General features: G+C 38.8%; 1 protein-coding gene across 1 annotated transcript; it reads left to right on the top strand.

Moving 5' to 3' along the window:
• Positions 1 to 5,795: 5,795 nt before the first annotated feature.
• On the top strand, positions 5,796 to 26,485 carry srd5a2a (steroid-5-alpha-reductase, alpha polypeptide 2a). The gene is made up of 5 exons (XM_058380556.1): positions 5,796 to 6,281; positions 8,185 to 8,348; positions 21,632 to 21,733; positions 21,811 to 21,961; positions 24,107 to 26,485. Exons 1-5 carry the CDS (start codon positions 6,007 to 6,009, stop codon positions 24,171 to 24,173), a joined length of 759 nt encoding a protein of 252 aa, XP_058236539.1. The 5' UTR covers positions 5,796 to 6,006; the 3' UTR covers positions 24,174 to 26,485.
• Positions 26,486 to 26,614: the final 129 nt, after the last annotated feature.

Raw genomic sequence — 26,614 nt, 5'->3', positions numbered from 1 at the left:
ATATATTAGGCAGCAGGTGAACATTTTGTCCTCAAAGTTGATGTTAGAAGCAGGAAAAATGGACAAGAGTAAGGATTTGAGCGAGTTTGACCAAAAGGGCCAAATTGTGATGGCTAGACCACTGGATCAGAGCATCTCCAAAACTTGTGGGGTGTTCCCGGTCTGCAGTGGTCAGTATCTATCAAAAGTGGTCCAAGAAAGGAACAGTGGTGAACCGGAGACAGGGTCATGGGCGGTCAAGGCTCACTGATGTACGTGGGGAGTGAAGGCTGGCCCGTGTGATCTGATCCAACAGACGAGCTACTGTTGCTCAAAAGAATTTAATGCTGGTTCTGATAGAAAGGGGTCAGAATACACAGTCAGGACTGCTGTTTTGAGGGACCAACACAATATTAGGCAGGTGGTCATAATTTTGGAGGAAAAACCTGACAGGAGAACATAAAACTATCCCATCCAAATGAGCTGATAATGACAACCATACAATTCCATAACACATTAGTTTTTTAAATGACCGCTATTTCAGCTTCTGTCAGAAACTACTGGGACAATCCCTGACTGACCACCAGAGGGGGTGATGGCAGATATATCGGTCACGTGTATTGTCACCTGTTTCCAATTATTCCTAACATGTTGCCCTGTTTATACCTTCCCTTTCTGTCTTTGTCAAGTTATTGTTTACTGCCGCGCTCGTTTTTTGGTTCTTAATCATGGATAAACAATTAATTATTTTGTTGATGCTTTCATGTCTTTGTGTTTTGTTCATTTCATGTCCTGTTAATCATTTCAGGTTAAGCCTGTTTCATCCTGCACTTGGGTCTGATTGCATCGAACATTAAAAACATTATTTTCAATTAACAGTGATAATTTAACAGAATGGTTTTGTTTGTTTGCTTTAGGCACTTCACCTTTAACACACATATTTCTATGACATATCCATTACTCACAATCCAGTGCAAACCTCTGCCCTAAATTCTGCATTGTTGCTTGACATTTCCAGGTGTTGTGAACAAGTTTAGGCTTCTTACATTTCTGGTCTTTGGCTGACTCCCTCATCCAGAGCAACTAACATTTCCGTCTCATTTTACACAACTGAGGGTTAACGGCTTTGCTCAGGGGTCCAGCAGATACCACATCCCCACAGTTTCACTCATTTCTTTTACAACTTGAATCGTCTTGGACAGAAATAAATCAGACTCTGTGCAGTATCTGAGATAAAGACCAAGCTCTGTCTGGTCTCTCTCTCTCTCTCTCTCTCTCTCAATAATGAATCACAAGAGATGATACAATTGTTTCAGACTGGGACACTGATTGTGAGAACTAAAGGGATTTTGCCACGTTTCTCGCCCTTGTTTGGAGATTTTCAGTAATCTTGTCCAGACATTTCTGCTGCCGTGGTTTCCTCAACAGATCAGCCGGCACTTTATTATGCAGACTGGTTGTTATGCTATCTATTTATGTGCAATTTGCTTCAGTATTTTCTGGAGAAAGCAGCTGTGGTGCAGCTGTGACTGGCGAATATCCTGGGGACTTCATCCATGTCAGCACTTTGGAATTCTTGGAGCTTAAAACATCTGCCTCCTTTGGACTAATGTAATTGAATTAGACTGGTTTCTGGTGATCTAAGAGACTGTGATTCTTTTTGAAAAGAAGTTTGGCAAGTAACCAAAGCGCAGAAATCCGTGCAACAGCTTCCCACTCTGTTTCTTGGTAAGTGTGATGCAGCATGTTGTTCAACATGTTTCATGTCAAATATAATGTTTCACCATCACCAATGCCAGCTTCTACTTTATATTTTCGAGTACATGTTAAATGTATGCTTTAGCACGCATGTACCCAACCAGTCTTCTAACACTCTACAATCCATCACGCTCTCTGAGATCACAAAACTCCAGACTTCTGGTAGTTCCCAGAATATCAAAGTCCACTAAAGGTGGTAGAGTATTTAGCCCCTAAACTTTGAAATAGGCTTCTTACAGTGTTCGGAGCTCAGACACACTCTCCCAGTTTAAATGTAGATTAAAGACATACACTATATTGCCAAAAGTTTTGGGACACCCCTCCAAATCATTGAGTTCAGGTGTTGTTTTTCACTTAGTTCCAGTGAAAGTAACTCTAAATGCTTCAGCTTCATGCTCATGCACTTTGTGGGAACAGTTTGGGGATGACCCAAAACTTTTGGCAATATAGCGTATCTCTTTAGCCAGGCATTCACATAATACATCCCATAACCAGTACATCTGATCAAATGCACATTATCATCTAGTGCTTGCTGATATTATGAACAGAAGCTCCATTAATTCCTCTCCACTTTCTTGTCTTTTTCTCCCCATCCCACAGGATCTAGAGATGTACCAGCTCCAGTTGTGTTCTGCTTCATGAAGATTTTGGACCTTCAGTCAGAAGATGTCAACCCCATGAGGAAAACAACCTCCTAATCAATACACAAAATGAGACTCTACATATGCTGTTTCTCCATCATTCAGCATGGAGGATTTGGTGTTGAATCTATAATGAATTCGGATGTTGAGCTGATTTATAGGTTGCTCCTGGTCACACAACTCCAACTGACTGGATATGACTGCATAAAGGACATTATTCCTAATCACACTCTCTGGTGTAACCCAGATGAAGATGAGGTTCCTGTTTGAGTCTGGTTCCTCTCAAGGTTTCTTCCTCTTACCATCTAAGGGAGTTTTTCCTTGCCACAGTCGCCTCAGGCTTTTTCATTAGAGATAACTACAAATAAATGTAAATATAAGTCTAATATTATTCTTATGTTCTGGAAAGCTGCTTTGAGACGATGTCCAGTGTTAAAAGCTCTATACAAATAAAACTGAATTGAAATGAAGAATGTCTGAGAAAGCTTTGAATCATATCCTTTACACAGTGAACTCCACAGTGCCAACTCCAACTGTTTCACTTTCAGTCACATTTCTTGGGTTTTCAAAGAACGAGTCTTTGTTTGTTGGCTCCTGGGAGTTAAATATTGCCTGGCACTGTTTCCTCATTTGACTTTGAATGGAACTGTTTCCTTTACTGTTTCAACAAAATCAGCATGTACGGGTGAGTGTGTCAGAGACCATTACTCGGGAAAACCGCTCGGTCATCAGAAGACTGGAGTGCATCATCATTTCAGCTGATGGACGTAAACAACGGCGGTTTGACTTTTGCTGAGATTGTTACACCCTGAAGTACACAGATTTCTGTCCGGTCTCTTTAGAGTCAGATTTGTGTCAGTTTAATCACACATGCAGTCTAAGGAGTCGCCTTGTACAAGCTGCCAATTGGCTGATCTTCTATGAATGATTCTTCAGAGCCAGTGACACAGAGCAGAAATCATTCCCTACTAATTCACCATAACAGGACAAAAAACTTTCTCCCATTCTTAAACTCCAGAGGAACAATTTCTGGCTTTCCACCTCCTTTTGCTTTTCCAACTTGTTTGTAGCTGCTGTTCATCCAGCCAACTTCAACATTCCTTCTCTTGCTTTCAGCATTCTTATCGCCAAGTCCTTTCTCAATTTAAATTGTGAGTAGTTTCATTTGTTCTCTCGGAAGGTTGATCAATGTTTATTTTCTGTCTTCATTCCCAGAATCCTCTGCATTTACTGGCATCCAATTCTTCTTTGCGAAGAACTGAGAAGAGTCTAGATGTAGACCTACCTCTTAGCCTGAGAGATGGTGGGATCAGTGGAGCAGTGCTAGTAGATCTAAGGGTGCAGTGTGAGGAGTAATAAGATCTTTGAGGTCAGTTGGAGATGGTCCATTCTTAGCGTTGTAGGCAAACAGTGTTTTGAATCTGATGAAGCTACCAGAAGCCAGTGGAGGAGCAGCAGTGAGGTGGTGTGGGAGAACTTAGATGTTGAAAACTAGTCACGCGGCTGCATTTTGGATCATTTGCAGTGGATGAATTGCGTCCAGAGGTAGACCTGAGAGTTGAGAGCTGCAGTAGTCCAGTCTCGAAATGACCAGAGACTGAACAAGCACCTGAGCATCCTGTGTGGATAAAAAAAAATCATGAGAAAATTAAGTTATGATCACAAGAAAGCAAGAAAGAAAAAAATATAATAATGCATGACCTCTAACATAATAAACAACGTATCTTGGTAAAATATGTTAGTTACTAGAAATACAACAAATTTTTTTTTGTCAAAGACACCATGTAATATTCTATGTCTACCTTTGGAAATTGGACATATAATTTTTTTAGGTAAACTGCCTGCTTACTCAGGTTTGTAAAGCTGCTGGTTTGTTTGTATCTCCACATCTGTCATTCCATCGGCCTCTCCCCGTCAGTTATGCTGTAGACTCGTTGGAGCCACGGGCTGAAAAAACAAAACAAACATCCCTGAGGACAGATTAAATCTATGTCTTTATCTAAAGCAAAGATCTTTCAGTTTTATTTACACAATGTATGTAGTCAAAGTTGGTTAGAAGTATTTTATTTACCATAAAGTTTTCTGAGTCGGTCCTGTTAAACACTTCTTTACATGCATTACAGGTAAGGGGGGGGGATATACATTTGCATGCCCCTAGAGCACACTAAAGTAACCAAATGAACAGAAAAACGTTGATTTTTGCCTTTTACATTTCAGATGAACTCCCTGTACGCTAACCCGGTTAATATGTTACAGTTCTGGTGTTTTATTCTCAGTCAGAAAACATGGGGCAGAGCAAACCAGGGATTGTGCTTGAACTTGGGGTTTTAATCATTTCCAGGAGGATTTCAGCAGGTCCTGCAGTCCAGGCTGCCAGAATGATAAATTGGTTTAAATGAAGATAAATGGATTGATACCGACTGGACCATGTGCTCTCATGGTCTTAATGCTAAACAAGATGGAGTGTGTGTAGGTTTGCTTCAAGGATTTTCCCACAGGGGACATGTGAAATCAAGTAAATTGACAGAATCTGCACAAACTGAGAAGGACACGAAGCTTTTCCACATGTTACCCTGTGTCCCTGATGCTGTAGATGATTCCACATGGACTTCCTAAAGCTCCAAAAACATTCTCGCCTTGACTTCGGTGTTTAATTTTCACCTGGGTTCTGTAGCTTTATAACTAAGAGCGTCCTGTCCTGTCGCATTCCTTATTATTCACTCTCTGCTCACACTGACAGAGGAAATGGCTCTGTCTCTACAGGAAGCCCTGTAACACTAAGGAGCTGTAGGTGCTTCAGTGTAAATGTAATTAATCGCCGTTATAAAACGATCAGCCTCGCGATATCTGTCTCATTGAATATCCCCATGATGAGTACAGACATTTAATTAGAAATTATAATTACCAATGAATCTAAATGATTAAAACTGCCAACAATGATAATCAGTTACTTGGATTCTGAAGCCTGAGTTAATGCTGTGGAGGGAAAAGTAAAGCCACAACACACATTTAAACATTTTGATAGATGCCTGGCTCTTATATGTTTATATATTATATTTGTTAATTCCGTTTAGATTTATTTTCTTTAAATTACTCGCCATATGTCAAACTACCCACACATTTAATCTAACATTTCCTTTTTATTCACAAATAACGCCATGTATAGGTCTGATATAAGAAACATTTTCGAACCCATTCAACTCCAGTGTTAAAACTATAACCAGAGCTGAACTGTAGAGGTCAATGGAGGTTGATTTGAAATACTTCTGGCATGAGATGGGGTGAGAATGTGCGGTTAGAGTCAGGAAGTTGTTTCTGCAGCTTTAGGGGAAAGTTTTAGAGAAATGTTGGGCAAGAAAAAACAAGCTTAGAGAAATTCTTACGTAATTCCAATAGATTTATAAGTAGCTCTGGAGCGCGTTTACGCCTTCGTACTGCGCCTTTACGCGTCCGGGACCGTGCATGCGCGTTCACGCCCACCAAGGAGACGTTCTACGATTATCGCTTCATCAGTTCTGCCCGGCAGATGGATGCTGGTGGAGTTCTCGCGTTATCTTCAGCCGGAGACTGAAAACGGCAGGACGCAGATCGGAGCCGGGGTGAAGTAAAGCAAGCAGGACATGCCATCATGCAGTGCTCGGAGGGGAGCGTGTTTTTCCTGAGCTGGAGCCTGATCATCGTAGGTGTCCTGTATTTCCTCCGCCAGATGAAGGCGCACACGGAGTACGGGCGCTATGTGGAAACCAGCTCTCCCGGGGTGATGTTGCCGGCCAAGGTGGCCTGGTTCACCCAGGAACTGCCGTCGGTGCTAATTCCTGTGCTTCTGCTCCTCACCACTGACACTTCACCCGGGCTGGGGCGCGGAGTTCTGCTCTGGACCTTCTGCCTGCACTATTTCCAAAGGTAGGATTCCAAAAACGCGCTTCTTCAAAATGTACTAATGTAATAAAACATGAATGCGCGCAGCTTTTAGACAATTAGCGGTAATAGCGACCGCGAGCTCCAACACAAGCAAAACGACCATAGAAAAGAATCATTATACACCGTTCAGGCATAACATTATGACCACCTGCCTAATATTGTGTTGGTGCTGCCAAAACAGCCCTGACCCGTCCTGCACTGTGTATTCTGACACCTGAGCAGCAGGAGCTCTTCTGTTGGATTGGGCCAGCCTTCGCTCCCCACGTGCATCAATGAGCCTTGACCGCCCATGACCCTTTCGCCGGTTCACCACTGTTCCTTCCTTGGACCACTTTTTGGTAGAAGCTGACCACTGCAGCCCAGGAACCCCATCAGAGATGCTCTGATCCAGTGGTCTAGCCATCACAATTTGGCCCTTTTGGTCAAACTCGCTCAAATCCTTACGCTTGTCCATGTTTCCTGCTTCTAACATCAACTTTGAGGACAAAATGTTGACTTGCTGCCTAATATATCCCACCCACTAACAGGTGCCATGATGAGGAGATCATCAGTCTTATTCACCTGACCTCTCAGTGGTCATAATGTTATATCTGATCTGTGTATATCATTATAAACCTTATCCTCAAAGTGCCGGTGTGGTGCAGGTCTTCATTCCAATCTCACCTGGTTTCACCTGTTTAATCAACTCATCTTGGTTTTCCTTCGACTTAGGTGTGGCTTCTGCTCGGCTGGAATAAAAACCGGCTCTTTGACAACCCTGTTATAAATCAATCAATAAATAATAAAACCAAGACGACTGAGAATACAGGATAAGACGATAAAAGAAAAACACTTTTATCAGTTCACAGTGACCTGCTCTGGGTTCAGCTGTAAATATGGAAGTAATTTGAAAGTCAAAGTCGCATGAAATGTAAACTTAATGGAGCCGGGAGGCTGTTTTGAATAATTATGAGAACATTATAAATACATGGATTGTGTTTTTACTAAATCAGAAGATCAACTGAATTTAAAGGATCAGTCTGTAGAATTGAGGCGAGTCAAATTTAACACAACATACCAGAAAACCTCTTATTATTTAAACAAACCGCCTCGAACTCAAATAGCGTCAGGTTTCCTGAGCTTGGGTTCATTTGTTCTCACTGTGTTCTTGCATTGTTGTGCTCTTGTACATTTCCTTTGGGTTCTCCGGTTTAATCGCCACTGCCCCCAAAAAAAACAACAAACCACACAGCTTGTTGGATCAGCTGTGCTAAAGTCACTCAGACTCTTCCTGTCTCAAGCTGAGAGAGAGAGAGAGAGAGAGAGAGAGAGAAATGGAGAGAGACAGAGAGAAAGAGAGAGAGAGAGAGACAGACAGACAGACAAATAGAGAGAGAGCAAGAGAGACAGACAGGCAAAGAGAGAGAGAGAGAGAGAGAGAGAGAAAGACAGAGAGAGAGAGAGTTTTCTGAATAGGTCTCTGTAAATGAGATCACGTTAATGGCCATCTTAGTTTGCTGTGGTAGTTTAGTGGTTAAGGTGTTGGATTAATGATCAGATGGTTATGAGTTCAAATCCCAGGTCCACCAATCTGTCACTGCTGGGCCCCTGAGCAAGGCCCTTAACCCTCAGCTGTATAAAAACTAAGCTAAATTATAAGTCTCTCTGGATAAGGACATCTGTAAAACATTGCAGTGAACCTGCATTTGTCATCAGGAAACAGCTTCACTCCAAAATTTCGGCAGGAAAGTCAGTGGAAAAAATGAGAACAAGCCCAAACCCATGTAAAATATAGTAACTTTTGAAACATTCATCCTATATGGAAAAGTGCCCTGGTCTTTATTAATTTATTTATTTATTGCTGCTGCTGATTTTCCCTCTTTCTTGTTTTTTTCTGTCCCTCCAGGACATTCATCTACGCTCCTCTGAGTAAAGGCCGGCCTTGTCCTCTGTCCATCACGGTGTCAGCTTTGGTCTTTTGTTCTCTGAACGGTTTTCTACAGGGACACCACATGCTCCACTGCGCTCGCTACGATGACGCCTGGCACACGGACGTACGCTTCATCGCGGGTGAGTGGGTCAGGCTCACGGTCAAGGCATTGAATTGCATATCGAATTACACGCTCGGGGTGCAGAAGGGCTGAAGACGCAGAAACGCTTGCACGCTGCAGGCTGTTGTGATAGCTGGAGAGATCATTTTCAGACGTGAAGTTCCTGAAACTTGACCTTAATGCAGTCTTTCTGATGCTTTGTCGTTTCTATAGTAACGGCTCTTTCGCAGAGGCTTGTATGAGCAAATCAGCAGGCTGTGTAAATGCTGATACGCTGAGGGAGATGTTTATTTAATGTTTAGTGAAGCAGTCTCCAGCGTCCATTTTCCAAAAATCTTCAGGATTTTTTTTTTTTTTTGCTTTGTGATTTCTCAGTAAAATGATCTCAGGTTCTTTAATTTAAAGGAAAACGTATTTGTCAGCAAATTGTTGTGCCATGAGAGACCTTAAACACTTCAGCAATCAACTTGTAACTCTGCTCCATCACACCACAGCGATGTTCTTCCAGTAATAACACAAGGCTGAGACCTATAAGATAAGAATAATTAACATCTTGGATTTGGAGACTTTCCTTGTTCTCGGTCCCTAACAGGAACCTTATTGTTGCTATTTTCCAAGACAAATGGCTCAGGGTGTTCCTCAGGGCTCAGCTCTCAGCCCAATTCTTTTTATTATTTACCTGCTCCCCCTGAGGGTTTTTACACAGATTAAACCCAGACTTAAGCACAGGATCTCCCCAGACACCATTTACCGTACCGAACACAATCGATGAAGTCGCAGTTACCTAACGCCTTTCCTTAGATTCCAAAAAAATGGACTTTGCTCCTGTTGTTGGTCGTGTCCATGTTGATGACTGAGTGTCTTTGTCATGTTCCACTCCACAGTGCAGGCTGATATGAAGCTCATATGAAAGTAGGAAGGACATTTGTAGTGTTTCAGAAGTACTTCTGCCTTTATCTCTCCTACTAGGGGCGATTATATTCATAGAAAAGTTCCAAAATAAGCGGAAAACGTTTCCACAGAAATGTTTCGTATCTTCAAAGTAAATGCTGATATCAAACCCATTTCTGCTCTCTGAGATGTTCTCCAAGTGCTTGTTCATCTAAAAAGCAGCTCAAATCTGATCTTTAACCTTTCTGCGTAAGGTTCTCCAACAGAGGGAAAAACAACATGACTAAAACACACTGAAAGCCGACAGACTCACAGACTCTTGAGATCAGACTCACAGCCGGAAAAATCATTCGTTTATATGTCCCAATAAGACTGTTTCTGTTCCACCAGTGGACTGGAACTCCATCGTTCTAGTACATTGTGTGAAAACCCAATTTCCACAAACAGTAAGGAGTTGCTGATTAAGTCCACAGCTGCAGTGAGTAATCCTCACAAGTCCTGACCTTCCGCTTAAATTCACTGTTAGCATGTTCATGTTCTTGCTTTTCTCGTCTCCACAGCGTTACTCATTTACAGTCCTCTTGCGCAACACCTGAACATCCTAAAAATCCTCCAGAAACTCAGATTCACAATGTTCTGTTCTTCCACGTGTCTGGGTGATTCTCACGAAATCTTGGTTTCAAAAATTTCAAACATGAAAATTTTAAAAATGCTTAAATTAACTTTTGTTTTTCCAGACATTAGCAACAAAGTCTGGAATGTTTGTGAATATTAATTATAAAACTTTTACTTACCATTTAACACCTTTTTGAACATAATTTCCAAAACAAGTCCTAAAAAATCTCATTACCGCAACACTGTGAAAACATCAACACTGTCAGAAAAGCAAATACATTTTCACAGTTTTAAAAATGGATTATTAATAGTCATGCACAGTCACTTCAAGTTCTGAAATAATATTTATTTAATAATATTTAACAGCTTTTTAAATTTTGACTGATTTCTCTCATTACCGCAACACCGCCCACAATTTACAACCATTTTTTTTAAATATTTAGAAGAAACCTGAGATTTTTTCAAAATGACGTGACAAAACCTGAGAGAACATCATTTTAAGATTCTGCACATGCATTTAAAATCAAAGTACTATATTTCTATTAATTCAGTTAACATCCAATAAACATGAGTTTCGGTAATGAGGTTAATTATTTCGGTAATGATAATAAATATACTAGTCTGAGATTTATACTGAGACTTGTGTACTAATCTGAGATTTATACTGAGACTTGTATACTAGTCTGAGATTTATACAGAGACTTGTGTACTAGTCTGAGATTTATACTGAGACTTGTGTACTAGTCTGAGATTTATACTGAGACTTGTGTACTAGTCTGAGATTTATACTGAGACTTGTGTACTAGTCTGAGATTTATACAGAGACTTGTGTACTAGTCTGAGATTTATACTGAGACTTGTGTACTAATCTGAGATTTATACAGAGACTTGTGTACTAGTCTGAGATTTATACTGAGACTTGTGTACTAGTCTGAGATTTATACTGAGACTTGTGTACTAGTCTGAGATTTATACTGAGACTTGTGTACTAGTCTGAGATTTATACTGAGACTTGTGTACTAATCTGAGATTTATACAGAGACTTGTGTACTAGTCTGAGATTTATACTGAGACTTGTGTACTAATCTGAGATTTATACAGAGACTTGTGTACTAGTCTGAGATTTATACTGAGACTTGTGTACTAGTCTGAGATTTATAGAGAGACTTGTGTACTAGTCTGAGATTTATACTGAGACTTGTGTACTAGTCTGAGATTTATACTGAGACTTGTGTACTAGTCTGAGATTTATACTGAGACTTGTGTACTAGTCTGAGATTTATAGAGAGACTTGTGTACTAGTCTGAGATTTATACAGAGACTTGTGTACTAGTCTGAGATTTATACAGAGACTTCTGTACTAGTCTGAGATTTATACTGAGACTTCTGTACTAGTCTGAGATTTATACTGAGACTTGTGTACTAGTCTGAGATTTATAGAGAGACTTGTGTACTAGTCTGAGATTTATACAGAGACTTGTGTACTAGTCTGAGATTTATACTGAGACTTGTGTACTAGTCTGAGATTTATACTGAGACTTGTATACTAGTCTGAGATTTATACTGAGACTTGTGTACTAGTCTGAGATTTATACTGAGACTTGTATACTAGTCTGAGATTTATACTGAGACTTGTGTACTAGTCTGAGATTTATACTGAGACTTGTATACTAGTCTGAGATTTATACTGAGACTTCTGTACTAGTCTGAGATTTATACTGAGACTTGTGTACTAGTCTGAGATTTATACTGAGACTTGTGTACTAGTCTGAGATTTATACTGAGACTTGTGTACTAGTCTGAGATTTATACTGAGACTTGTGTACTAATCTGAGATTTATACAGAGACTTGTGTACTAGTCTGAGATTTATACTGAGACTTGTGTACTAATCTGAGATTTATACAAAGACTTGTGTACTAGTCTGAGATTTATACTGAGACTTGTGTACTAGTCTGAGATTTATAGAGAGACTTGTGTACTAGTCTGAGATTTATACAGAGACTTGTGTACTAGTCTGAGATTTATACAGAGACTTCTGTACTAGTCTGAGATTTATACTGAGACTTCTGTACTAGTCTGAGATTTATACTGAGACTTGTGTACTAGTCTGAGATTTATAGAGAGACTTGTGTACTAGTCTGAGATTTATACAGAGACTTGTGTACTAGTCTGAGATTTATACTGAGACTTGTGTACTAGTCTGAGATTTATACTGAGACTTGTATACTAGTCTGAGATTTATACTGAGACTTGTGTACTAGTCTGAGATTTATACTGAGACTTGTATACTAGTCTGAGATTTATACTGAGACTTCTGTACTAGTCTGAGATTTATACTGAGACTTGTGTACTAGTCTGAGATTTATACTGAGACTTGTGTACTAGTCTGAGATTTATACTGAGACTTGTGTACTAGTCTGAGATTTATACTGAGACTTGTGTACTAATCTGAGATTTATACAGAGACTTGTGTACTAGTCTGAGATTTATACTGAGACGTGTGTACTAATCTGAGATTTATACAAAGACTTGTGTACTAGTCTGAGATTTATAGAGAGACTTGTGTACTAGTCTGAGATTTATACAGAGACTTGTGTACTAGTCTGAGATTTATACTGAGACTTGTGTACTAGTCTGAGATTTATACTGAGACTTGTGTACTAATCTGAGATTTATACAGAGACTTGTGTACTAGTCTGAGATTTATACTGAGACTTGTGTACTAGTCTGAGATTTATACAGAGACTTGTGTACTAGTCTGAGATTTATACTGAGACTTGTGTACTAGTCTGAGATTTATACTGAGACTTGTGTACTAGTCTGAGATTTATACTGAGACTTGTATACTAGTCTGAGATTTATACTGAGACTTCTGTACTAGTCTGAGATTTATACTGAGACTTGTGTACTAGTCTGAGATTTATACAGAGACTTCTGTACTAGTCTGAGATTTATACTGAGACTTGTGTACTAGTCTGAGATTTATAGAGAGACTTGTGTACTAGTCTGAGATTTATACTGAGACTTGTGTACTAGTCTGAGATTTATACTGAGACTTGTGTACTAGTCTGAGATTTATAGAGAGACTTGTGTACTAGTCTGAGATTTATACAGAGACTTGTGTACTAGTCTGAGATTTATACTGAGACTTGTGTACTAGTCTGAGATTTATACTGAGACTTGTATACTAGTCTGAGATTTATACTGAGACTTGTGTACTAGTCTGAGATTTATACTGAGACTTGTATACTAGTCTGAGATTTATACTGAGACTTGTGTACTAGTCTGAGATTTATACTGAGACTTGTATACTAGTCTGAGATTTATACTGAGACTTCTGTACTAGTCTGAGATTTATACTGAGACTTGTGTACTAGTCTGAGATTTATACTGAGACTTGTGTACTAGTCTGAGATTTATACTGAGACTTGTGTACTAGTCTGAGATTTATACTGAGACTTGTGTACTAATCTGAGATTTATACAGAGACTTGTGTACTAGTCTGAGATTTATACTGAGACTTGTGTACTAATCTGAGATTTATACAAAGACTTGTGTACTAGTCTGAGATTTATACTGAGACTTGTGTACTAGTCTGAGATTTATAGAGAGACTTGTGTACTAGTCTGAGATTTATACAGAGACTTGTGTACTAGTCTGAGATTTATACAGAGACTTCTGTACTAGTCTGAGATTTATACTGAGACTTCTGTACTAGTCTGAGATTTATACTGAGACTTGTGTACTAGTCTGAGATTTATAGAGAGACTTGTGTACTAGTCTGAGATTTATACAGAGACTTGTGTACTAGTCTGAGATTTATACTGAGACTTGTGTACTAGTCTGAGATTTATACTGAGACTTGTATACTAGTCTGAGATTTATACTGAGACTTGTGTACTAGTCTGAGATTTATACTGAGACTTGTATACTAGTCTGAGATTTATACTGAGACTTCTGTACTAGTCTGAGATTTATACTGAGACTTGTGTACTAGTCTGAGATTTATACTGAGACTTGTGTACTAGTCTGAGATTTATACTGAGACTTGTGTACTAGTCTGAGATTTATACTGAGACTTGTGTACTAGTCTGAGATTTATACTGAGACTTGTGTACTAATCTGAGATTTATACAGAGACTTGTGTACTAGTCTGAGATTTATACTGAGACTTGTGTACTAATCTGAGATTTATACAAAGACTTGTGTACTAGTCTGAGATTTATAGAGAGACTTGTGTACTAGTCTGAGATTTATACAGAGACTTGTGTACTAGTCTGAGATTTATACTGAGACTTGTGTACTAGTCTGAGATTTATACTGAGACTTGTGTACTAATCTGAGATTTATACAGAGACTTGTGTACTAGTCTGAGATTTATACTGAGACTTGTGTACTAGTCTGAGATTTATACAGAGACTTGTGTACTAGTCTGAGATTTATACTGAGACTTGTGTACTAGTCTGAGATTTATACTGAGACTTGTGTACTAGTCTGAGATTTATACTGAGACTTGTATACTAGTCTGAGATTTATACTGAGACTTGTATACTAGTCTGAGATTTATACTGAGACTTGTGTACTAGTCTGAGATTTATACTGAGACTTGTATACTAGTCTGAGATTTATACTGAGACTTGTGTACTAGTCTGAGATTTATACTGAGACTTGTATACTAGTCTGAGATTTATACTGAGACTTCTGTACTAGTCTGAGATTTATACTGAGACTTGTGTACTAGTCTGAGATTTATACTGAGACTTGTGTACTAGTCTGAGATTTATACTGAGACTTGTGTACTAGTCTGAGATTTATACTGAGACTTGTGTACTAATCTGAGATTTATACAGAGACTTGTGTACTAGTCTGAGATTTATACTGAGACTTGTGTACTAATCTGAGATTTATACAAAGACTTGTGTACTAGTCTGAGATTTATACTGAGACTTGTGTACTAGTCTGAGATTTATACTGAGACTTGTGTACTAATCTGAGATTTATACAGAGACTTGTGTACTAGTCTGAGATTTATACTGAGACTTGTGTACTAGTCTGAGATTTATACAGAGACTTGTGTACTAGTCTGAGATTTATACTGAGACTTGTGTACTAGTCTGAGATTTATACTGAGACTTGTGTACTAGTCTGAGATTTATACTGAGACTTGTATACTAGTCTGAGATTTATACTGAGACTTCTGTACTAGTCTGAGATTTATACTGAGACTTGTGTACTAGTCTGAGATTTATACAGAGACTTCTGTACTAGTCTGAGATTTATACTGAGACTTCTGTACTAGTCTGAGATTTATACTGAGACTTGTGTACTAGTCTGAGATTTATAGAGAGACTTGTGTACTAGTCTGAGATTTATACAGAGACTTGTGTACTAGTCTGAGATTTATACAGAGACTTGTGTACTAGTCTGAGATTTATACTGAGACTTGTGTACTAATCTGAGATTTATACAAAGACTTGTGTACTAGTCTGAGATTTATAGAGAGACTTGTGTACTAGTCTGAGATTTATACAGAGACTTGTGTACTAGTCTGAGATTTATACTGAGACTTGTGTACTAGTCTGAGATTTATACTGAGACTTGTGTACTAATCTGAGATTTATACAGAGACTTGTGTACTAGTCTGAGATTTATACTGAGACTTGTGTACTAGTCTGAGATTTATACAGAGACTTGTGTACTAGTCTGAGATTTATACTGAGACTTGTGTACTAGTCTGAGATTTATACTGAGACTTGTGTACTAATCTGAGATTTATACAAAGACTTGTGTACTAGTCTGAGATTTATAGAGAGACTTGTGTACTAGTCTGAGATTTATACAGAGACTTGTGTACTAGTCTGAGATTTATACTGAGACTTGTGTACTAGTCTGAGATTTATACTGAGACTTGTGTACTAATCTGAGATTTATACAGAGACTTGTGTACTAGTCTGAGATTTATACTGAGACTTGTGTACTAGTCTGAGATTTATACAGAGACTTGTGTACTAGTCTGAGATTTATACTGAGACTTGTGTACTAGTCTGAGATTTATACTGAGACTTGTGTACTAGTCTGAGATTTATACTGAGACTTGTATACTAGTCTGAGATTTATACTGAGACTTCTGTACTAGTCTGAGATTTATACTGAGACTTGTGTACTAGTCTGAGATTTATACAGAGACTTGTGTACTAGTCTGAGATTTATACAGAGACTTGTGTACTAGTCTGAGATTTATACAGAGACTTGTGTACTAGTCTGAGATTTATACTGAGACTTGTGTACTAGTCTGAGATTTATACTGAGACTTGTATACTAGTCTGAGATTTATACTGAGACTTCTGTACTAGTCTGAGATTTATACTGAGACTTGTGTACTAGTCTGAGATTTATACAGAGACTTCTGTACTAGTCTGAGATTTATACTGAGACTTCTGTACTAGTCTGAGATTTATACTGAGACTTGTGTACTAGTCTGAGATTTATAGAGAGACTTGTGTACTAGTCTGAGATTTATACAGAGACTTGTGTACTAGTCTGAGATTTATACTGAGACTTGTGTACTAGTCTGAGATTTATACTGAGACTTGTGTACTAATCTGAGATTTATACAGAGACTTGTGTACTAGTCTGAGATTTATACTGAGACTTGTGTACTAGTCTGAGATTTATACAGAGACTTGTGTACTAGTCTGAGATTTATACTGAGACTTGTGTACTAGTCTGAGATTTATACTGAGACTTGTGTACTAGTCTGAGATTTATACTGAGACTTGTGTACTAGTCTGAGATTTATACTGAGACTTGTGTACTAGTCTGAGATTTATACTGAGACTTGTATACTAGTCTGAGATTTATACTGAGACTTCTGTACTAGTCTGAGATTTATACTGAGACTTGTGTACTAGTCTGAGATTTATACTGAGACTTGTGTACTAGTCTGAGATTTATACAGAGACTTGTGTACTAGTCTGAGATTTATACAGAGACTTGTGTACTAGTCTGAGATTTATACTGAGACTTGTGTACTAGTCTGAGATTTATACAGAGACTTGTGTACTAGTCTGAGATTTATACAGAGACTTGTGTACTAGTCTGAGATTTATACAGAGACTTGTGTACTAGTCTGAGATTTATACAGAGACTTGTGTACTAGTCTGAGATTTATACTGAGACTTGTGTACTAGTCTGAGATTTATACAGAGACTTGTGTACTAGTCTGAGATTTATACTGAGACTTGTGTACTAGTCTGAGATTTATACAGAGACTTGTGTACTAGTCTGAGATTTATACTGAGACTTGTATACTAGTCTGAGATTTATACAGAGACTTGTGTACTAGTCTGAGATTTATAGAGAGACTTGTGTACTAGTCTGAGATTTATACAGAGACTTGTGTACTAGTCTGAGATTTATACTGAGACTTGTGTACTAGTCTGAGATTTATACTGAGACTTGTGTACTAATCTGAGATTTATACAGAGACTTGTGTACTAGTCTGAGATTTATACTGAGACTTGTGTACTAGTCTGAGATTTATACAGAGACTTGTGTACTAGTCTGAGATTTATACTGAGACTTGTGTACTAGTCTGAGATTTATACTGAGACTTGTGTACTAGTCTGAGATTTATACTGAGACTTGTGTACTAGTCTGAGATTTATACAGAGACTTCTGTACTAGTCTGAGATTTATACTGAGACTTCTGTACTAGTCTGAGATTTATACTGAGACTTGTGTACTAGTCTGAGATTTATAGAGAGACTTGTGTACTAGTCTGAGATTTATACAGAGACTTGTGTACTAGTCTGAGATTTATACAGAGACTTGTGTACTAGTCTGAGATTTATACTGAGACTTGTGTACTAATCTGAGATTTATACAAAGACTTGTGTACTAGTCTGAGATTTATAGAGAGACTTGTGTACTAGTCTGAGATTTATACAGAGACTTGTGTACTAGTCTGAGATTTATACTGAGACTTGTGTACTAGTCTGAGATTTATACTGAGACTTGTGTACTAATCTGAGATTTATACAGAGACTTGTGTACTAGTCTGAGATTTATACTGAGACTTGTGTACTAGTCTGAGATTTATACAGAGACTTGTGTACTAGTCTGAGATTTATACTGAGACTTGTGTACTAGTCTGAGATTTATACTGAGACTTGTGTACTAATCTGAGATTTATACAAAGACTTGTGTACTAGTCTGAGATTTATAGAGAGACTTGTGTACTAGTCTGAGATTTATACAGAGACTTGTATACTAGTCTGAGATTTATACTGAGACTTGTGTACTAGTCTGAGATTTATACTGAGACTTCTGTACTAGTCTGAGATTTATACTGAGACTTGTGTACTAGTCTGAGATTTATACTGAGACTTCTGTACTAGTCTGAGATTTATACTGAGACTTGTGTACTAGTCTGAGATTTATACTGAGACTTCTGTACTAGTCTGAGATTTATACTGAGACTTGTGTACTAGTCTGAGATTTATACTGAGACTTCTGTACTAGTCTGAGATTTATACTGAGACTTCTGTACTAGTCTGAGATTTATACTGAGACTTGTGTACTAGTCTGAGATTTATACAGAGACTTCTGTACTAGTCTGAGATTTATACTGAGACTTCTGTACTAGTCTGAGATTTATACTGAGACTTCTGTACTAGTCTGAGATTTATACAGAGACTTGTATACTAGTCTGAGATTTATACTGAGACTTGTGTACTAGTCTGAGATTTATACTGAGACTTGTGTACTAGTCTGAGATTTATACTGAGACTTGTGTACTAGTCTGAGATTTATACTGAGACTTGTGTACTAGTCTGAGATTTATACTGAGACTTCTGTACTAGTCTGAGATTTATACTGAGACTTCTGTACTAGTCTGAGATTTATACTGAGACTTCTGTACTAGTCTGAGATTTATACAGAGACTTGTATACTAGTCTGAGATTTATACAGAGACTTCTGTACTAGTCTGAGATTTATACTGAGACTTGTGTACTAGTCTGAGATTTATACTGAGACTTGTGTACTAGTCTGAGATTTATACTGAGACTTGTGTACTAGTCTGAGATTTATACTGAGACTTCTGTACTAGTCTGAGATTTATACTGAGACTTGTGTACTAGTCTGAGATTTATACTGAGACTTCTGTACTAGTCTGAGATTTATACTGAGACTTCTGTACTAGTCTGAGATTTATACTGAGACTTGTGTACTAGTCTGAGATTTATACAGAGACTTCTGTACTAGTCTGAGATTTATACTGAGACTTCTGTACTAGTCTGAGATTTATACTGAGACTTCTGTACTAGTCTGAGATTTATACTGAGACTTCTGTACTAGTCTGAGATTTATACAGAGACTTGTATACTAGTCTGAGATTTATACAGAGACTTCTGTACTAGTCTGAGATTTATACTGAGACTTGTGTACTAGTCTGAGATTTATACTGAGACTTGTGTACTAGTCTGAGATTTATACTGAGACTTGTATACTAGTCTGAGATTTATACAGAGACTTCTGTACTAGTCTGAGATTTATACTGAGACTTGTGTACTAGTCTGAGATTTATACTGAGACTTCTGTACTAGTCTGAGATTTATACTGAGACTTCTGTACTAGTCTGAGATTTATACAGAGACTTCTGTACTAGTCTGAGATTTATACTGAGACTTCTGTACTAGTCTGAGATTTATACTGAGACTTCTGTACTAGTCTGAGATTTATACAGAGACTTCTGTACTAGTCTGAGATTTATACTGAGACTTCTGTACTAGTCTGAGATTTATACTGAGACTTCTGTACTAGTCTGAGATTTATACAGAGACTTGTATACTAGTCTGAGATTTATACAGAGACTTCTGTACTAGTCTGAGATTTATACTGAGACTTGTGTACTAGTCTGAGATTTATACTGAGACTTCTGTACTAGTCTGAGATTTATACTGAGACTTCTGTACTAGTCTGAGATTTATACAGAGACTTGTATACTAGTCTGAGATTTATACAGAGACTTCTGTACTAGTCTGAGATTTATACTGAGACTTGTGTACTAGTCTGAGATTTATACTGAGACTTGTGTACTAGTCTGAGATTTATACAGAGACTTCTGTACTAGTCTGAGATTTATACTGAGACTTGTGTACTAGTCTGAGATTTATACTGAGACTTCTGTACTAGTCTGAGATTTATACTGAGACTTCTGTACTAGTCTGAGATTTATACTGAGACTTCTGTACTAGTCTGAGATTTATACAGAGACTTGTATACTAGTCTGAGATTTATACTGAGACTTCTGTACTAGTCTGAGATTTATACTGAGACTTCTGTACTAGTCTGAGATTTATACTGAGACTTCTGTACTAGTCTGAGATTTATACTGAGACTTGTGTACTAGTCTGAGATTTATACTGAGACTTGTGTACTAGTCTGAGATTTATACTGAGACTTCTGTACTAGTCTGAGATTTATACTGAGACTTCTGTACTAGTCTGAGATTTATACTGAGACTTGTGTACTAGTCTGAGATTTATACAGAGACTTCTGTACTAGTCTGAGATTTATACTGAGACTTCTGTACTAGTCTGAGATTTATACTGAGACTTCTGTACTAGTCTGAGATTTATACTGAGACTTGTATACTAGTCTGAGATTTATACTGAGACTTCTGTACTAGTCTGAGATTTATACAGAGACTTCTGTACTAGTCTGAGATTTATACTGAGACTTCTGTACTAGTCTGAGATTTATACAGAGACTTCTGTACTAGTCTGAGATTTATACTGAGACTTGTATACTAGTCTGAGATTTATACAGAGACTTCTGTACTAGTCTGAGATTTATACTGAGACTTCTGTACTAGTCTGAGATTTATACAGAGACTTCTGTACTAGTCTGAGATTTATACTGAGACTTGTATACTAGTCTGAGATTTATACAGAGACTTCTGTACTAGTCTGAGATTTATACAGAGACTTCTGTACTAGTCTGAGATTTATACAGAGACTTCTGTACTAGTCTGAGATTTATACAGAGACTTCTGTACTAGTCTGAGATTTATACTGAGACTTGTATACTAGTCTGAGATTTATACAGAGACTTCTGTACTAGTCTGAGATTTATACTGAGACTTCTGTACTAGTCTGAGATTTATACAGAGACTTCTGTACTAGTCTGAGATTTATACAGAGACTTGTGTACTAGTCTGAGATTTATACTGAGACTTGTATACTAGTCTGAGATTTATACTGAGACTTGTGTACTAGTTGTTTTTGTTTTTGATTCCTGGAAGCGGAAAGAAAGCATTACATTAAACACAGTATGAACAGTACACTCAGTCCAGCACCAAAGTCTTTATTTAATTAATTATTGTAATTAATTAATCTCTCTCTCTCCCTCCCTCCTTCTGTACTCCTCCAGCAGTTCTGGGTTTCTGTAGAATTTTTCCCTGACCTTTGCTAAAGTTTTTTTTTTTTTCTCACTTGCTGACTGGCTACAATGAAACAAATCATAAAGCAAAATATCAACATTTAGAGAATTTCAGCAGGAAATGCAGTAAAATAGAAAAATAATTCATTCACGTGTTGAAATTACACAAAGTGCAAGGTAGAGAACAGTACTGTCTTTATTCTGATGCTTTTTTATATTACTAAATTACACATTTTATATTTAAAATCATTAAGTGCCGTGGTGTTTCAGTGGTTTCGTGAGAATCACCCGTCTGATGAAATGAAGGATGAGAGATTTATTATTGATGCAGTTATGTGTTTGTGCGCAGGTCTGTTATTGTTCTTCTCAGGAATGGCCATCAACATCCACAGCGATCACATCCTGAGGAACCTCAGAAAGCCGGGAGAGATCACTTACAAAATCCCTGAGGGTAACTACACACACACACACACACAGAGTAATTAAATCATGTGTAAATTTTCACATGGTGTGTGTGTTTGTTCTCAGGAGGAATGTTCGAGTGGGTGTCTGGTGCTAACTTTTTCGGTGAGATATTAGAGTGGTGTGGTTACGCCGCTGCTGCTTGGTCTCTGCCCTCATTTTCCTTCGCGTTCTTCACCATCTGCTCCATCGGACCCCGGGCTTATCACCACCACAGGTACAGTACGGGTTCGAGGGAGGGGGAGGGGGAGGAGTCTGACACATTAAACAATAGAGGGGGAGGAGTCTTATACAGTAACCAGTGAAGGGGGAGGAGTTTGAAACATTAACCATTTAGGGGGTGGAGTCTGACAGTAACCAGTGGAGAAGAGGAAGAAAGGAATAGTGAAAGAAAACAATAACAATACAGTAGGAAGTCAGCATAGATAGATAGATGATCTGATACAGTGTTCCTCATCACCTCTCTGTGTGTTAGTGTGATCTGATACAGTGTTCCTCATCACCTCTCAGTGTGTTAGTGTGATCTGATACAGTGTTCCTCATCACCTCTCAGTGTGTTAGTGTGATCTGATACAGTGTTCCTCATCACCTCTCAGTGTGTTAGTGTGATCTGATACAGTGTTCCTCATCATCTCTCTGTGTGTTAGTGTGATCTGATACAGTGTTCCTCATCACCTCTCAGTGTGTTAGTGTGATCTGATACAGTGTTCCTCATCACCTCTCTGTGTGTTAGTGTGATCTGATACAGTGTTCCTCATCACCTCGCAGTGTGTTAGTGTGATCTGATACAGTGTTCCTCATCACCTCTCGGTGTGTTAGTGTGATCTGATACAGTGTTCCTCATCACCTCTCTGTGTGTTAGTGTGATCTGATACAGTGTTCCTCATCACCTCTCGGTGTGTTAGTGTGATCTGATACAGTGTTCCTCATCACCTCTCAGTGTGTTAGTGTGATCTGATACAGTGTTCCTCATCACCTCTCTGTGTGTTAGTGTGATCTGATACAGTGTTCCTCATCACCTCTCGGTGTGTTAGTGTGATCTGATACAGTGTTCCTCATCACCTCTCGGTGTGTTAGTGTGATCTGATACAGTGTTCCTCATCACCTCTCGGTGTGTTAGTGTGATCTGATACAGTGTTCCTCATCACCTCTCAGTGTGTTAGTGTGATCTGATACAGTGTTCCTCATCACCTCTCTGTGTGTTAGTGTGATCTGATACAGTGTTCCTCATCACCTCTCTGTGTGTTAGTGTGATCTGATACAGTGTTCCTCATCACCTCTCAGTGTGTTAGTGTGATCTGATACAGTGTTCCTCATCACCTCTCTGTGTGTTAGTGTGATCTGATACAGTGTTCCTCATCACCTCTCTGTGTGTTAGTGTGATCTGATACAGTGTTCCTCATCACCTCTCGGTGTGTTAGTGTGATCTGATACAGTGTTCCTCATCACCTCTCAGTGTGTTAGTGTGATCTGATACAGTGTTCCTCATCACCTCTCAGTGTGTTAGTGTGATCTGATACAGTGTTCCTCATCACCTCTCTGTGTGTTAGTGTGATCTGATACAGTGTTCCTCATCACCTCTCTGTGTGTTAGTGTGATCTGATACAGTGTTCCTCATCACCTCTCTGTGTGTTAGTGTGATCTGATACAGTGTTCCTCATCACCTCTCTGTGTGTTAGTGTGATCTGATACAGTGTTCCTCATCACCTCTCAGTGTGTTAGTGTGATCTGATACAGTGTTCCTCATCACCTCTCAGTGTGTTAGTGTGATCTGATACAGTGTTCCTCATCATCTCTCAGTGTGTTAGTGTGATCTGATACAGTGTTCCTCATCACCTCTCAGTGTGTTAGTGTGATCTGATACAGTGTTCCTCATCACCTCTCTGTGTGTTAGTGTGATCTGATACAGTGTTCCTCATCACCTCTCAGTGTGTTAGTGTGATCTGATACAGTGTTCCTCATCACCTCTCAGTGTGTTAGTGTGATCTGATACAGTGTTCCTCATCACCTCTCAGTGTGTTAGTGTGATCTGATACAGTGTTCCTCATCATCTCTCAGTGTGTTAGTGTGATCTGATACAGTGTTCCTCATCACCTCTCAGTGTGTTAGTGTGATCTGATACAGTGTTCCTCATCACCTCTCTGTGTGTTAGTGTGATCTGATACAGTGTTCCTCATCACCTCTCTGTGTGTTAGTGTGATCTGATACAGTGTTCCTCATCACCTCTCAGTGTGTTAGTGTGATCTGATACAGTGTTCCTCATCACCTCTCAGTGTGTTAGTGTGATCTGATACAGTGTTCCTCATCACCTCTCTGTGTGTTAGTGTGATCTGATACAGTGTTCCTCATCACCTCTCTGTAGGTTCTACCTGGAGAAGTTCGACAATTACCCCAAATCGAGGAAGGCTGTGATTCCATTCATCCTCTAACAGCAGTAGTGGGAGACGCTGAGGTGTGAGGTGCGTGTGTGTGTGTGTGCGTGTGTATCACCAGAAACTGGACATTTCTGGATCACAATCATGACCTGTGAGTTTTTAACAGATATTTTTATAGATCAGATTTTAGAGGATCAGATGTGATTTTGTATTAATCTGATATTAATTCTGATGAATTCTGTACATCTGTAACTTCATTTTTTTTATTTCCTCTTATTTTCTAGTCTTATGTTTTTTTTTAATAATTTGTATTTTATTAATATCACTGCCCAGATGATCTTTACTTCATCGTGAATCTTTGAGCTGCATGTTTTGTAGGAAACGTGTGGCACAAAATAGAGATTATTATTTCTTGCTTCCCAAAAATGTTGAGATGGCAGACACTAGACTGACACATTCATTTATTTTATTCCTTCTTAATTTGTTTAATGTATAATTATGTGTAAAAAGATACTTGACACCTGGTTACTTCCTAACCTTGGCCACACCCACTTCACAAGGAGACATGACCTCTGAATCTATTATAGTGTAGGAGGTGTGGCCTCTGAATGTCTTACAGTATAGGAGGTGTGGCCTCTGTATCTGTTACAGTGTAGGAGGCGTGGCCTCTGAATCTGTTATAGTTTAGGAGGTGTGGCCTCTGAATCTGTTAGTGTAGGGGGTGTTGCCTCTGAATCTGTTACAGTGTAGGAAGTTTGGCCTCTGAATATGTTACAGTGTAGGAGGTGTGGCCTCTGAATATGTTACAGTGTAGGGGGTGTGGCCTCTGAATCTGTTACAGTGTAGGGGGTGTGGCCTCTGAATCTGTTATAGTGTATGGGGTGTGGCCTCTGAATCTGTTACAGTGTAGGAGCCATGGCCTCTGAATCTGTTAGTGTAGGGGGCGTGGCCTCTGAATCTGTTACAGTGTAGGGGGTGTGGCCTCTGTATCCGGCCCTTGGAGCGTCCCTGTCCGGCCTGCGTTAAGTCAGTCATAAACATAAATTTATCCTGTGCATGCAATACAACTGTGTTTCTTTTATTCTGAAAAGCCTGCAGTTTTATTATTTCCATATGGACATGTGTGTGTGTGTCTGAACAGTAACAGATGATGCTGCACGTTAATGCTGGTCAGATACCCCTAAAAATGTCAGCTCCCGTTAAAAAAAGAAAAGTTGATTCCAAATGCCGCGTTTTCAACAAGACATGGACTGCAAAATATTTATTTACAGAAATCGAAGGTAAAGCCGTGTGCTTAGTTTGTGGTACACAGGTCGATGTGTTCAAAGATTACAATCTGAATCGCCACTACGTGACCAAACACGAGGAGAAATACAAGAACTTGTCTGATGAAGAGCGCGCAGAGGAGTCGGAGGCTATGCTAGCCACGCTGCAAACCCGACTTTTTACAGAACTTCACACACCCAGAGATGCAGCTGTCAAGACAAGTTCTGTCATATCTCACAAAATCACTAGAAAAGTAAAGCGTTTTCTGCTGGAGAGTTTATTAAAGAGTGTGTGGTGGACTCTGCTGCCCCGATATGGCCAGAGAGAAAGGGAGGATCTGAGAACGTGTCCCTCTCCCGTCGCACTGTAATGAGAAGAGCTGAGGACATCGCCAGAAATCTGGAGCTTCAGCTGAGGAACAGAGCGGTCAACTTTGACCATTTTTCACTGGCTCTGGATGAGAGCTGCGATCTGAATGAAGCTGAGCAGTTGCTTATCTCTAACATAATGCAAAACATCTTTTCAGTATTTGTGAAGATTAACGAGTTAAAAATAAAATGAAACGGTGATGCAGTGATTGTTTTTGTTTTAAACTGTTTATTACTTCTACAGGATTATTTTCCTCTTTGACCTACACAACAATTCATAAATTTACATAAATATTTACAGAATATCCTTATTCTTCTGATTACCAGTAGCAGCTAATCAAAATATATCATATATTACTTTTTAGAATGGGAGAAAATTAATATTGAGCAGAAGTTCAAGTTATCATTGGTTCGGCCCTCCAACACAGTTCATATTTGTTGTGGCCCCCTGTAGAAATTAATTGCCCAGCCCTGGTGTAGGGGGTGTGGCCGCTGAATCTGTTACAGTGTAGGGGGTGTGGCCTCTGAATCTGTTACAGTGTATGGGGTGTGGCCTCTGAATCTGTTACAGTGTAGGGGGTGTGGCCTCTGAATCTGTTACATTAGCAGGTGTATTATCGGCTTGTTTTATTTGTAATAGAAATCAACACAAATGCTACAGATTCATTTCATATTTTTATCTTTCACACACATTACTGTTTATGATTACAAAATAAAATTTTTAAAATCTAATTCCTTTGTGATCTTGAACTAATCACACATTCATCACAATATCACTCATTCATCACTCATTCATCACACATTCATCACTCATTCATCACAATATCACCACTCATTCATCACTCATTCATCACACATTCA

Source organism: Hemibagrus wyckioides, linkage group LG26 (assembly GCF_019097595.1).
Source record: "Hemibagrus wyckioides isolate EC202008001 linkage group LG26, SWU_Hwy_1.0, whole genome shotgun sequence".
In the NCBI taxonomy this organism is placed as follows: Eukaryota; Metazoa; Chordata; class Actinopteri; order Siluriformes; family Bagridae; genus Hemibagrus; species Hemibagrus wyckioides.
Note: the sequence above shows the minus strand (reverse complement) of the source record. Positions and strands in the feature narration are given on the sequence as shown.

Bases quoted from the DNA above. Each gene is read 5' to 3' on its own strand.
- srd5a2a (XM_058380556.1), top strand. From the start codon at position 6,007: ATGCAGTGCTCGGAGGGGAGCGTGTTTTTCCTGAGCTGGAGCCTGATC. The intron at 8,349-21,631 runs GTGAGTGGGTCA...GTTTGTGCGCAG, and splicing joins GGACGTACGCTTCATCGCGG to GTCTGTTATTGTTCTTCTCA. The intron at 21,734-21,810 runs GTAACTACACAC...GTTTGTTCTCAG, and splicing joins CACTTACAAAATCCCTGAGG to GAGGAATGTTCGAGTGGGTG.